The sequence below is a fragment of the Cucurbita moschata genome, unplaced genomic scaffold (assembly GCF_002738365.1).
Source record: "Cucurbita moschata cultivar Rifu unplaced genomic scaffold, Cmos_1.0 Cmo_Scf00075, whole genome shotgun sequence".
In the NCBI taxonomy this organism is placed as follows: domain Eukaryota; kingdom Viridiplantae; phylum Streptophyta; class Magnoliopsida; order Cucurbitales; family Cucurbitaceae; genus Cucurbita; species Cucurbita moschata.
In genome coordinates, this window is record NW_019268591.1 from 519,610 (window position 1) to 532,481 (window position 12,872).

Here is a 12,872-nt window from a genome sequence, read left to right on the forward strand (position 1 = left end):
TTACCAAGAGTTAAAAAAGTGATAGCGAAGAACAAATATCCTTACCAAGAGTTAAAAAAGTGATAGCGAAGAACAAATATCCTTACCAAGAGTTAAAAAAGTGATAGCGAAGAACAAATATCCTTACCAAGAGTTAAAAAAGTGATAGCGAAGAACAAATATCCTTACCAAGAGTTAAAAAAGTGATAGCGAAGAACAAATATCCTTACCAAGAGTTAAAAAAGTGATAGCGAAGAACAAATATCCTTACCAAGAGTTAAAAAAGTGATAGCGAAGAACAAATATCCTTACCAAGAGTTAAAAAAGTGATAGCGAAGAACAAATATCCTTACCAAGAGTTAAAAAAGTGATAGCGAAGAACAAATATCCTTACCAAGAGTTAAAAAAGTGATAGCGAAGAACAAATATCCTTACCAAGAGTTAAAAAAGTGATAGCGAAGAACAAATATCCTTACCAAGAGTTAAAAAAGTGATAGCGAAGAACAAATATCCTTACCAAGAGTTAAAAAAGTGATAGCGAAGAACAAATATCCTTACCAAGAGTTAAAAAAGTGATAGCGAAGAACAAATATCCTTACCAAGAGTTAAAAAAGTGATAGCGAAGAACAAATATCCCCTCCCTCGTATAGAAGATTTGTTCAACTAGCTACGGGAGGCAACAACGTTCTCCAAAATTGATTAATAATTGAGCTACCATCAGATAAAAAAGAAGGGAGAAGAACATCTGGTGTTCATATCAAGGTATGACCATTATGAATTCATTGATATGTCTTTTGGTCAAACGAATGCACCTCCGATATTTATAAGTTCAATGAACAAGGCGTTCAAAGAGTGTCTAAACACATTTGTTATCATATTCATAGATGTCATCCTTGTCTATTCCAATCGTTTAAAAAGTTCTTTTTGACCAAATTAAAACCGACAAAGGTTATTTTAGCTACTATAACCGTAATCGTAATAGAGCTCAAAGAAAAATCATGAATCGTGAATTTTCGAAAACAAAATTTGTTTAATGTAAATTTTTTATTATTTGCTAATCTTTATTAATTTTAATTTTTTATATTTTTTGTGTTAATTTCATATTAAGGCAACTTTTAGTTAAGAATTACACAATTTACCTTCCCTACTCACTTTATTCATGTATGACCTTCTTGATGCACAGAAAATCACTACTTGTTCATCTCTCCATGATTAAACACAACATCAAAAACTGATAAACTCGAATCAATTTCCTCACTGCCATATCGAAAATCCCGACACTTCTCGAATGCTTTGCTCCGATCTCTCTTTGATATAATTACTTAAGTTCTAAGAGTCTTCTTCTCATTGTTTTGCCTGCATTGATAAGATTTAGTGAGATTGAAGGCGTAAGGCAAGCAGATAACCGAGTGATGAACGAGGTCAGTTACCTGTGAATATAAGAAGGTCCCGAGAACAGCGATCGCAGCTCCGAGAGCGTTGACGGGTTGGACGGGTGTGCGGAAGATGATGATTGCAGAAACTATGACCGATATACGTTTCATGGTGTTACCAATGCTGAATGTCAAGGGAGAAATTTCGTCCAGAGACATGTAGGATACTTGGTTATAGAGATGATAGAACACACTTTGAGCTGCTACCCACCTACCAATTAACACAAAAACAGTACACTTTCAAAACCAAAGTGAGATATGTTCATACGAAACCATGAAGATTTGAGCTCTTCAAGGCTCACAACAGCAAACTACACACAGGATTGATGACGGTTGGACTCTGTGTTAACATTCGAGTTATCGAGATAGCAGGTGCATAGTTTTAACGGGATCTAAGACATCCCACTGAACACATATTTTAGCAGAAAATGAAATGCAGAAGTCAAGTTACCAAGACTAACGGCTCAAACTAAGCACTAACAGATATTGTCCGAGATATTGTCTGCTTTGACCGATTATATATGGCCGTTAGCCTCATGGTTTTAAAACGCGTCTATTATGGAAAGGTTTCCACACCCTTATATAAGGAATGTTTCGTTCCTCTCTCCAACCAATGTGGGATCTCACAATCCACCCCCTTGGTTGCCCGACGTCCTAGCTAGTACACCGCCCAGTGTCTGGCTCTGATACCATTTGTAACAGCTCAAGGCCACCATTAGCGAATATCGTCCGATTTGGCTTGTTACATATCGTCGTCAACATCACGGTTTTAAAACGCATTTGCTAGGGACAGGTTTCCACACCCTTGTAAGGAATGCTTCGTTCTCCTCTCCAACCGACGTGGGATCTCACAATCCACCCCCTCTGGAGGTCTAGCGTCCTCGTTCGCACACCGCCCAGTGTTTGGCTCTGATACTATTTGTAACAACTCAAGCCCACCGCTAGCAGATATTGTCCGCTTTGGCCCATTACATATTGCCGTCAGCCTCATGGTTTTAAAAACGTGTCTGCTAGGGAGAGGTTTCCACACCCTTATAAGGAATGCTTCGTTCCCGTTTCTAACCAACCCTGTGATTTGTAAGGTTTGTCGACGCCCATAGATCAACGTTCATAGGATAACTCTGTTAAATAGGAGAAAATTAAGAGTAAAATCTGCTTACCAAACAAAGTTAGGTCCATTCTGAGAGACAGCAGTTTTCCATCCTGCAGCCCACATCTGCGGTCCTTCGACAGCAATAGCAAATGGGGTAAGAATCAAAAGGGACAGAATAGACAAACAGGCGTAGTAGTTCATCCCGCTAACAGCCTTCCCCTTCATGCCTTTCTTGGAAAATATGTTTCTGAACACAAATGCCAAGTTTGATATCATAGCTCCCATGAAACCTGAAGAATCAACACATTCAACAGCTCTCTCAACAATCATATGGAACAAGAATGTTAAGAACATCTTGGGAACATGATAAACGAACCAATTCTCTCAAAAGTAACAACAATCTCCGGTATCCACTTATAAATCGAACTAAATACATGTGATTTAGTGCAGAAGTTCACAAAACGTTATGCAAGATTACTAGCAGATGTCAGAAATCACGACACTCCTTTGAGCATAAGCTCTCATGGCTTTGCTTTTGGTTTTCCCAAAAGGCCTCGTTCCAATGTATTCCTTACTTATGAACCCATGATTAGTCGATGTGAGACTCCTCTCGCAACACTTCTCAACAGTAGACACGGTTGAGGATTGTTGGGAGGGAGTCTCACATTGGCTAATTTAGGGAATGATCATGGGTTTATGAGCAAGGAATACATCTCCATTGGAACAAGGCCTTTTGGGGAAGCTCGAAGCAATGAGAGCTTAGGCTCAAAGTGGACAATATCATACTAGTGTAGAGTGTGGTGCAACATGGAAGTGTAGTGATAGTGATCGAACAAAAGTAAGAGTTGAATTACCAGTCATGTTGAAGTTAAGCTCGGTCACGGCAGCAAGCGCGCAACCGCCGATGATCGGTAGAAGAGAGAGGTAGACAGGAACAGGGAAAGTCTCACCCAACAGGAACCTTGAAACCAATACACTAAATGCAGGCTCACCACTCTTGATGATATGAGTGAATGAGACAGCAACCTTTGACATGCTCACTGTGGCCGCTACATGCCCAATCGTATGGGCCACAGCTACCTATTCAAAATCATCAACATGAACACACAACATTCCAAAACAACAATCAAATACAAGAACAACATGATGATCACAGAAACTTCCTAAGCTTTCTCAAATCCCAACAAACAATGGGTATTCATCAAATTCAAGAACAACATGATGATCAGAGGAGTCCAACAAAAACTTCCAAACACAACCCAGAAGAACAGAACTTACAGGGAACAAAGATTTCCAGAACTCAAAATCGGTGGTGGGTGCCTCGGCGATCCTTGTCATCCAAGAGACAAGCATGATGAGAGAGCCAACAGCGAGGGAAAGCGTGGAGGTTAGCCATGGATATGGAAACGCATTCAGAACCTTCTTGTTGTAAATGTTGAACACGACATTCAAACCCCACCAGAGAGCGAAATAGAGTCCGATCTTCACCTTCTTCGCCGCCTCTGTTCGCGCTTCGGCTACCGTCAGTTCAACGTTCGACTCAATCGGGTGCGATCGGTCAGCCTCGTAGGCTTTGCTCGTAACCAAATCACTCTTCCGGGTTCTCAATGGCCCGAAATTAGAAACCGAAGAGATATGAAGGGCATTCTTCATACAGAGAACGAAGCCTTGGGGCTTTAGCGCCGGCAATGGAGGTGGGCAAGAGAACGGCCGTATTGGCTCCGGAGAGCTCCGGCGGTGAACGACGTGAGACCCATGAATGGGTTTTGCAGATTGAGTGAAAGAAGAGATCATGATCGGAAAATAAGAACTCTAATCGCTCAAGACTCCTGAAAATTAAAATAATGAAAGAAAATTGATGGTAGGAGGTGGGTAGGTGGGAGAAGGAAGATGAAGAGTTCAAAAAACGATGCAATATCGTAAAAAGTAAGCTAAGGGGAAGTCTAAAAAGGAAGGCACCGATGCAGCAGAGCGTATTTGGTGATCGTTTCAATGAATCTGTACAGTTTTGGGATTGGTAGTGAAGATTTTTTTAATACAATAAGAATTCAAATGAAAATTTTCAAAGGATATTCTAAAAAATTAAGGTGGGTGGCGGCTTTGATCCATTTCAAAATGCAGCATTTTTTTCTTTATGGAATTGGGTGATACACAAAATCAAATCAAATTATATCAACTGTTTTTTTTTTCTTTCTTTAGCTTTTGAAATTGAAATTGTTTAAAAACTTTCGTGTACGTTTAATCCATAATCAAAATATAACTTTGGAGAAAAAAAAAAAAAAATTCAATCCACCACAATAGTTATTTATTCATTTTTTTTTATAAAAATAAATGTTAGTTTACAAAACAAAATGCATATTTTAAAATTAACAATAAATTCGGATTGATTTATTCAATCCAAACTAGTTTTAGAATAGCTCGTGAACCAACTTAGTTCATAAAGTTTTTTATTTATTTTAAAATTTCATGCTGGTTTGAGTCGAACCGACTAAACAAGGCTAGTGAACAAGCTACAGATCAGTAAAAGAATGGAAGTTAACCACGGGAAGATTCGTCCTATTCAGATATTCACAATCCTCTTCTATTCGTTTATTGCTCGGACGACAAAATTGAAAAAAGTTGGACATTAAGTTGTCACATCCTTTCCTTTTTCTATAAGTACGAGTTTCAAAGGAGAAAATTCTTTCCCGTATTTTTTAGGTTGAAATTTATTTATTCCTTAAAATTTATTTAATAATCAATTAGTTATGTATTTTACACAATGCTGCCGTGATGGTTACTAATTCTAATGGGTGTCCAGTACGAGGAGCTACTAGAGTAGGCTCGCCCGACAAGAAAAGGGGCCTAGAGGTGTGCGAACTGTCTGGTGAGCTCATACTCGCACTATGGGCTGTGTGTAGAGTATATGGTACATCCAAGTTGCCCATTAAGATAGTGTCTTAGGAAAAGAGAATGATATGATAGGTCACGTCATTGCATTCGCATGTTCTTGCATTTAACCCCGATAATGGGGTTACTTACTGAGTATTTCTTAAAATACTCCATCCACGTGCTACCTCTATTTCAGGTTAAGACAAGACATTCTTGTACAGCTAAAGACAGCATCGCAACTCGAGACTATGACACATCATAGGGTAGTCGTATTTATTTTCTTCAACTTAGGCTAGAATATGATGTTTTTAATTTAAACGTTCATTTATTTTATTTAGTCTTTTGTTGTATCGTTTTTAAAAGTGTATTCGAAACACGTAAGTCCATGATTGTGTTTGAAAATTAAGATGACGTTTTATGAAAGTTTAAATGAAGTATTTCTACCTTCAATATTCATGATATGTATACGGTCGCGATCTATAATTAAGTAGAAAATTTCAAGCCATTACAAAATAAAAGATTATTATATAACCTTTCAAATTGATTCAAACTTTTAAGAAAATGTCCCACTTAGACCATTCATTGAGAAAACATGAAATAAAAGTAACAAATTGTCCGATAATAATGCATATATTTCTCAAAAAAATCTTCATTCTATGGCCTCTTTGACGAAAAAATTATCGACCATTCATCAGTCTCTTGCCTTTGTCTAAAAAAGTTGATGAAAACGATGACTATTTAATAATTCTGAGTAAGTGACCCTACGATTAAAGTAGGAAAATGCATTTACATCAACATGTAACCTCGCTGAAAAACGCCAAAATGGGTATTTTTTATTTATTTTTTGTTTGTTTGTTTGTTAGGGTTAGATGCATAATATTTTTCTACCCATAGTTCAGTCCACCCCACGTACATCTGAACCCACTAAGTAGGCTCATAAACATATCTCCTAAACCTAACTATGGACTAACATACTTACGCTGCCGAAAACTAATGGAAAGGAAAGGAAAGGAAAGGAACACAAATGATATCGTGGTGAGCGTGGCTGTACATAACATGTTGAAGAACTATTCCCCTATTAAAAATTATGATACAATGAGATAATGCATATAATACTTCCATAATTATCATGACTAAAATTTCGTAGAAGACATACATATGTATTTATCATATTTTATTCATGCTTATCATATGTGGTACATCATCGTATCTTACAAAGTGCAAACATGGTTATTTCAACGTAGTAGTCATAATCAAACATAAAAGGACATGCATGATTCATATAATTCATTTGACTGTCATATTAACACGTAAATAGGATCATAAAATATATGTTATTCATGCATCAAACAATTTCATCCAACCTAGCTGGTAGACATTCCGACAGTAAGTACATTAGGTTAAAACGATAATCAAACCAGACTTTTTTTTACTCTATTTAAGCTAAAAATGCTTCAAGAAGGGTCGAAAACGAGTAAATTGTCAAAAAAATTAGCCACAAGTGAGTTGAAAGAATTTGACGAAGCCTCACACAAGCCAAATGCATGGAAATCAAATAGCTAGAGTGTATAGAAGCGTTTGTTGGGGGGACTAGCTTGGATGGAGTCGAGTGCGCACCAATTGATGAAGGACTTAGACTTTAGGTTAGTATATGGCGTGATTATATTTAATATTCACTTTAGTTTATTTAATATTCCTTTTATATTGATATAAAAAGAACATACTCTGATAATTTTATCAAAATATACTGCTGAAATTTTACCAAAAACGCCCACCGTGGGGCTCGAACCCACGACCACAAGGTTAAGAGCCTTGTGCTCTACCAACTGAGCTAGACGGGCTTTGATGTTAAAATTATATGTTTAATTATTATATATTATAACTACGCTCAATTTGACACCCCTCTTTCCTCTCTTCATATTTCACCGCACATTCTTCGATCTATCTCTTCTCCGTGTGATATTTGTTCTAACATTGTGGATGAATCTGTGCAAATTAATACTTCTCTTGCAGGTTCTTCTTTACCACCCTCGACTATTGATCTGCTCTCTATTGAACCTATTGCTAATTTCTATTCTTTGGGCTCTCCTCCTATGATCACATGAGCCAAAGCTAGCATCTTCAAGACTCGCCATCCAACAAATCTTGGTGTTTTGGACTCATCTGGACTTCTTTATACTCTTTTTGCATCCACTAATCCAAAAAGATTCAAATCTACTGCTAAGAATCCTACTTGGTTTGCTACCATGGATGAGGAAATTAGAGCTTTACAATAAGATGACACATCGCCCTGCCAGCACCAACATTGTGGGCTTTAAATTGGTGTTTCGAATTAAATATTTGGCTGATAGATCTATTGAATGTTTCAAGACTCATCTTGTTGCCAAAAGTTATACTCAGGTTCTTGGTTTCGACTACACTAATACTTTCAGTTCGGTTATCAAATCTACTACTATTCGTGTTGTGCTTTCTCTTACTGTCACAAATAAATGGCCTCTTCGGCAACTTGATGTCAAGAATACTTTCATCAATAACACTCTTATTCAACATGTTCATATGGAACAATCTCCTAGTTATATTGATCCTCGATTTCTCACTCATGCCTATCTATTAAAAAAAGCCATCTATGACTTAAAGCAAACTTCTCGTGCCTGGTTTCAGCATTTCAGCTCATTACTTCTCACACTTGATTTTTCTTGTAGTCGCGCCGAAACGTTCCTTTTTCTTGTAACAAATTTATCTTCTTATTAGTTAATTAATTAATACCTAATGCTCAAAAAATTCTTCCATATAGATGTGCATATCTATATTTTTATATTCCATCTACATATTTATATTTTAATGTTTTATATAGTTGTTTTTTTATATTTAATGAATAATAAGAAAATATTTATTTATTTCCGTTATAACTATTGAGAAAATTCTGAAATCTTATTTTATTTGAAATTTAACATTTTAATTTTAATTTTAATTTCATCCCATTAACCATGAATTGAAAATAAATTATGATCTCTATATTTGAGATTATAATATAAAGTATAAATTGAAATTTAAAAAATCATATACAAAGAACACAACTTAATTATTTATCTCATTTTGAGCTATAATTTTCAATATTTTTAATTCTCAATTATGTCATTTAAATTACTTAAGAAAATATCAAAATAAAAACTTTTCATCATGACGCCCACCGTGGGGTTCGAACCCACGACCACAAGGTTAAGAGCCTTGCGCTCTACCAACTGAGCTAGACGGGCTTTCTTGTTCAAAATCTAGATGTTTTTATATATTTAATTAATAAACAGCAATTCTCTTAGAGATTTTTATACCCTTATAAGAAATAGTTTGTTCCCTCAGATCTCACATATTTATATTATTTTTATTTTTCAGATGAGACTTAAACAGAGCAATTGAGGCGAGATCGTGCACGAGCTCCAGGATTTTAGGGGTCGAGATAGATTGATGTCTTTGTTTCCCAGATTTTATGATTTATCTTAACCCATTACTTTGTATTTCTCAATTATTTTGTAAACTGTATTAGGTAGTACTTTAAATGTTTTGTTGTATTTATTCAATTTAAATTAAATGTGTGCACTTTTTATAAAAAGTTCTAAATTATTACGTATTTTTAAATATTACATATCAGTTCGTGATGATTTGTGGCTCAAGCCTATCGAGAAATGGGTCGTTGCAATAAGTTATGTCAATTGATATAATGATAATAAACAACTCAATTTTGGTTCTTGAATGGTTTGTAATTACAATTGGATCAAAAATCTGTTTTATTCTACCTTAAATACAGGCGATTCTCTAATGAATCAAAAATCTGTTTATAATCCAACTATAAACCAGTTCCTTTTGACCACTGAAAGGTGCGACCCCATTGTTTAAGTCTCGAAATCCGTACTTAAAAATTACTCATCTACTTATTTTATAGGAGGGAGTAGTGAATTCCATGTAAAATTATGTTTTCAATTCTCTATTTAGTAAAGTCTCCAAGATGGTAGACATATTGAATCAGCTCAAAAGTCATTTTAACCCTTATCAGCGAGGGCTCATAATTCACTCACCATTAAGATTAAGTTACATATAATCATCTCAAATATTAATATTTTCAAATAACAAATTGATGGGGAGAGATTACCGCATACAAATTCACTGTGGATATCCTCACTCTCGTATCTCTACATGAAGCATTTAGGTTAAATTATTTGTAATAATTACAAATTAAAGTGGGTCATATTAATAGTGCTACGAAGATAAGGTACCCAACATTGTCCATATAATATAGTCCCTTTAGGTTATTACTAAAAGATGAACCAGAACAAATAATCCACCGCACATAAATAATAATGCAAACCGATCATAAAATAAAACCCCACCATCAAATTACAACATAAAATCACAAAACAAGAGCCATTGAAGTAGCAAACACTCCAATCAACCCCAAGAAGGTGACAATAGGCGAAGTAGAAGACGTCGCACCATTAGCTGGTGGTTCCTCAGAGATCGGAGACGGGGTCGGGTTCATCTCGACCGACGCTTCAGGAGGCTTAGAAGAGCCTTCACCGGCGTCGGGAGCCGGGGGTGGAGAAGAGTATTGCTTGGTTCTATCAGCCAACACAATAGCCACCAACTTCTCATTCTTAAGGCAATTGTCCTTGATACCACTTATGAAGTAATGAGGGCCAGATTTTTCAAACTTGATAACGGTGTGGCCATCAGAGAAGTGCTTAATGGGTGACTCCGTGTGGCAATTGTTGTAGTCATCTTGGTTCACTAATAGCACTGAATCTTGGCCACCTTGGTAATTGAACACTGCACCATAACACATAGTTTATAAAAATGGTCTAAACCAAACAAAAACAAGACATTAATTACCTAAGGAGTCTCCAATTTGGAATCTTTGTGATTCAGCCCATTGGTTAAAGCTGTGAGCATTAGGAACTCCCCACAAACCCTTTGATCCACCCACTTGAAACTCAACTCCATGAACCCTTTGAACCAATAGCAATAATCCAATCAATTTCAGTGCAAAATGCCCAAAATTGTTGTTGTGAGCCATTTGATATGCAAAAAGGAAGCAAACCAAGAAGTTTGAAAAGGTAAGGGAAGCTCAAAACCAGGTTTTATAGGCAAGTTTTGAGGTTTTTGTTTATTCTCTTTTGCTTTGGCTGCAAATCAAGCATATACTTTTGCCCTTTCAAACTTTGGGTTGTAGGATTATGCTTTCCCTTCCATCTATTTCCAAGAATATTCATGTCTTCTCCTTTGGGTTAAGGCTGCGAGACTTGATTATTCTCGGTTATGTTTCTAAGTCAATACATGGTAAACTAGATTTGGAACGTTTATTTAAGTGCTTAAAATAAATCGGAAGAAGTATCGTATCTTTTAAGATTGAGAGAAATATAACGTATGAAAAGATGATCGCCGGGAAGAAAAGACGGATAAATTGAGTAATTTTGATGGTTCTGATCATAAACATGTAAATTTTCATCTATTGTATAATGATGTAATATTTGGTGATGGGCGTTTTTACTATTATAATTGTTTTACACTTTTATATTATAATTGATTTATATTATTGTTGTGCTTTTAAGTCTATTATTGGTATGCTCAGTGACATAGATTCTATGCATCTATGTATCTCGCATTTATGTCTCTCTTAGAGACGTGACGACAATTAAAGTGTTCATATTTGCATGCTATAGTCATTCAAGTAGTCTGGGTGGGTGTATTTTATGGACTGATTTGAACCACAAGTTTTAGAAGTGAGTTTTATTTACCGTTGATCATGATCATCAAAGTAATTCATTCCAAAACTTTCCGTTCGTTAATTCCTTATGGTTTTTTAGATTTTTTTTTAAAAAAAATTTAGATATAAAAGTTTTGTTTTTGAACAAGGGTATAAGATCGAATTCCCGAGAGTTTCATAACACGGAATCTAATACAACTTTACTCTCTATGTATCCAAATACAAGATCATGGTCGTCCTAATCGTTATGGGGAAAACTTAGAATAATTTCGAGCGTGGAAAGTGTGTGTAATTAGAGGCGTAAAACATAGATTAATGTCCCTTTAGAATTGCTTTGTTGTGAAGAAAGATAAAAAGTCAACATCTCTCAAAGCATATAAGGAAACAAAACGACAAACCTAGAAATGTTGATTTAAGAAATCAATTACAAACTTATCACATCAAATATTAATGTAATGTTCCTACTTCAGAGACTTTACTCTCTATATAGAAACTCCAATCATTTGTTGACACGTCGTGTTAGCAAAATTTGATGCGAAGAAAAACATGAACGGTTACATTATAGCTCGTGCAACCAATATGCATACAAAATGTGTTGGCTAAAGCTCGATATTTAGCCTCAATAGGAGATCATGACATAGTCAACTGTTTTAGCGCAAGAGATGAGATACGAGCTAAGGAGAATGACAAACCTTGTCATAGAACATGAAGAGATAAATTGCCTAACTTAAATAAAACTCCACCCCTCGAATAAAGTACGCCTCCCCTTAATCATTGCTTGACTTAAATAAAACTCCACCGCTCGAACAAAATACGCCTCCCCTTAATCGAGACTCGACTTCTTTTTCTTTTGGAGTCTTAGTCATTTTTGACTATGCCTTCGAGGAGGCTCGACTTCTTTTCTTTTGGAGTTCTTTGTTCGACATTTGAGGATTTACCAATCTATTGACATGACTAAGTTTAGGGCATGACTCTATTACCATGTTAGATGAACATGACTCTCCTCAATGGTATGATATTGTCCACTTTGAGCATAAGCTCTCGTGGCTTTGCTTTGGACTTCCCCAAAAAGCATCAAATTAATAGAGATAGTATTATTTTATTATAAACCCATGATCATTCCCTAAATTAGCAGATGTGGAACTTTCATCATCCAATATTAAGACTTCACAACTCATACATTTGATCTAGATAAAAAAACACGAAGAACTAGAGAAAAAATATAAGAAAAATATTGACTAGAGGTGTATATTAGTGATTTCCAGTACATACGATTATAAAAACATACAAATAATACAGAAAGGAAAGCCTCAAAGCACCGTCTAAAATATAAACCTCTAACCAATATATATATTTTTTTGTTACGTTTCCTCGAATAATTAATAAACTGGAAATAAAAACGTATTATAGTTAATTACCTATTACCATTCTTAAAACTTATGATTATTACATTAAATAAAAACTCTTTTTTATTATTTTTATTATTTTTATTTTGGATGAAGCAGTGTTTTGTTTTGTTTTGTTCCGAGGCCCAACCCATAAGCCCAAAGTAGAGTGGTCAAAGTCAACAACTCTGGTCCACTTCAACTTGGACTGAGTCAACGACCGCGTGGAATGTGGGGGCTACCATTGTCGTGGGCTCCACGCTCTCTGTGTGTTTTCTTCTGCATTCCAATATTTAAATATCTAATTCATTTTTTCCCGTAAAAAAAAAAAAAAAAAAAAAAAAAAAAAAAAAAAA

General features: G+C 35.6%; 2 protein-coding genes, 1 long non-coding RNA gene and 2 other non-coding genes across 6 annotated transcripts; 1 reads left to right on the forward strand and 4 right to left on the reverse strand.

Moving 5' to 3' along the window:
- Positions 1-1,113: 1,113 nt before the first annotated feature.
- LOC111438492 (glucose-6-phosphate/phosphate translocator 2, chloroplastic-like) lies at positions 1,114-4,549 on the reverse strand. 2 transcript variants are annotated; one of them, XM_023076407.1, is made up of 6 exons: positions 4,451-4,487; positions 3,784-4,355; positions 3,360-3,585; positions 2,573-2,795; positions 1,410-1,623; positions 1,114-1,335 (listed from the first exon to the last, which is right to left on the reverse strand). In XM_023076407.1, the coding sequence occupies exons 2-6, from the start codon at positions 4,297-4,299 to the stop codon at positions 1,324-1,326; spliced, it is 1,191 nt and encodes a 396-aa protein (XP_022932175.1). In that variant the 5' UTR covers positions 4,300-4,355; positions 4,451-4,487; the 3' UTR covers positions 1,114-1,323. The 2 variants fall into 2 exon arrangements, with proteins under 2 accessions (XP_022932175.1, XP_022932176.1); XM_023076408.1 differs by having other exon boundaries at positions 3,784-4,549.
- LOC111438496 lies at positions 2,238-8,947 on the forward strand. Its single transcript, XR_002709676.1, has 3 exons — positions 2,238-2,252; positions 3,295-3,300; positions 8,734-8,947. It is a non-coding gene; the product is annotated as an uncharacterized LOC111438496 (long non-coding RNA).
- Positions 7,145-7,217, reverse strand: TRNAK-CUU. The gene has a single exon. It is a non-coding gene; the product is annotated as a tRNA-Lys (tRNA).
- On the reverse strand, positions 8,561-8,633 carry TRNAK-CUU. Its single transcript has one exon. It is a non-coding gene; the product is annotated as a tRNA-Lys (tRNA).
- A 779-nt stretch (positions 8,948-9,726) lies between the features above and the next one.
- On the reverse strand, positions 9,727-10,494 carry LOC111438494 (early nodulin-like protein 3). Its single transcript, XM_023076412.1, has 2 exons — positions 10,258-10,494; positions 9,727-10,194 (listed from the first exon to the last, which is right to left on the reverse strand). Exons 1-2 carry the CDS (start codon positions 10,439-10,441, stop codon positions 9,779-9,781), a joined length of 600 nt encoding a protein of 199 aa, XP_022932180.1. The 5' UTR covers positions 10,442-10,494; the 3' UTR covers positions 9,727-9,778.
- Positions 10,495-12,872: the final 2,378 nt, after the last annotated feature.

Excerpts from the sequence above, each read along its gene's own strand:
- LOC111438492 (XM_023076408.1), bottom strand. The coding sequence starts at position 4,299 with ATGATCTCTTCTTTCACTCAATCTGCAAAACCCATTCATGGGTCTCAC. Across the intron at positions 3,586-3,783 it reads TCTGGAAATCTTTGTTCCCT|GTAGCTGTGGCCCATACGAT; the intron begins GTAAGTTCTGTT and ends GATTTTGAATAG. Across the intron at positions 1,624-2,572 it reads AATGGACCTAACTTTGTTTG|GTGGGTAGCAGCTCAAAGTG; the intron begins GTAAGCAGATTT and ends GTTAATTGGTAG.
- LOC111438494 (XM_023076412.1), bottom strand. The coding sequence starts at position 10,441 with ATGGCTCACAACAACAATTTTGGGCATTTTGCACTGAAATTGATTGGA. Across the intron at positions 10,195-10,257 it reads CCAAATTGGAGACTCCTTAG|TGTTCAATTACCAAGGTGGC; the intron begins GTAATTAATGTC and ends GTTATGGTGCAG.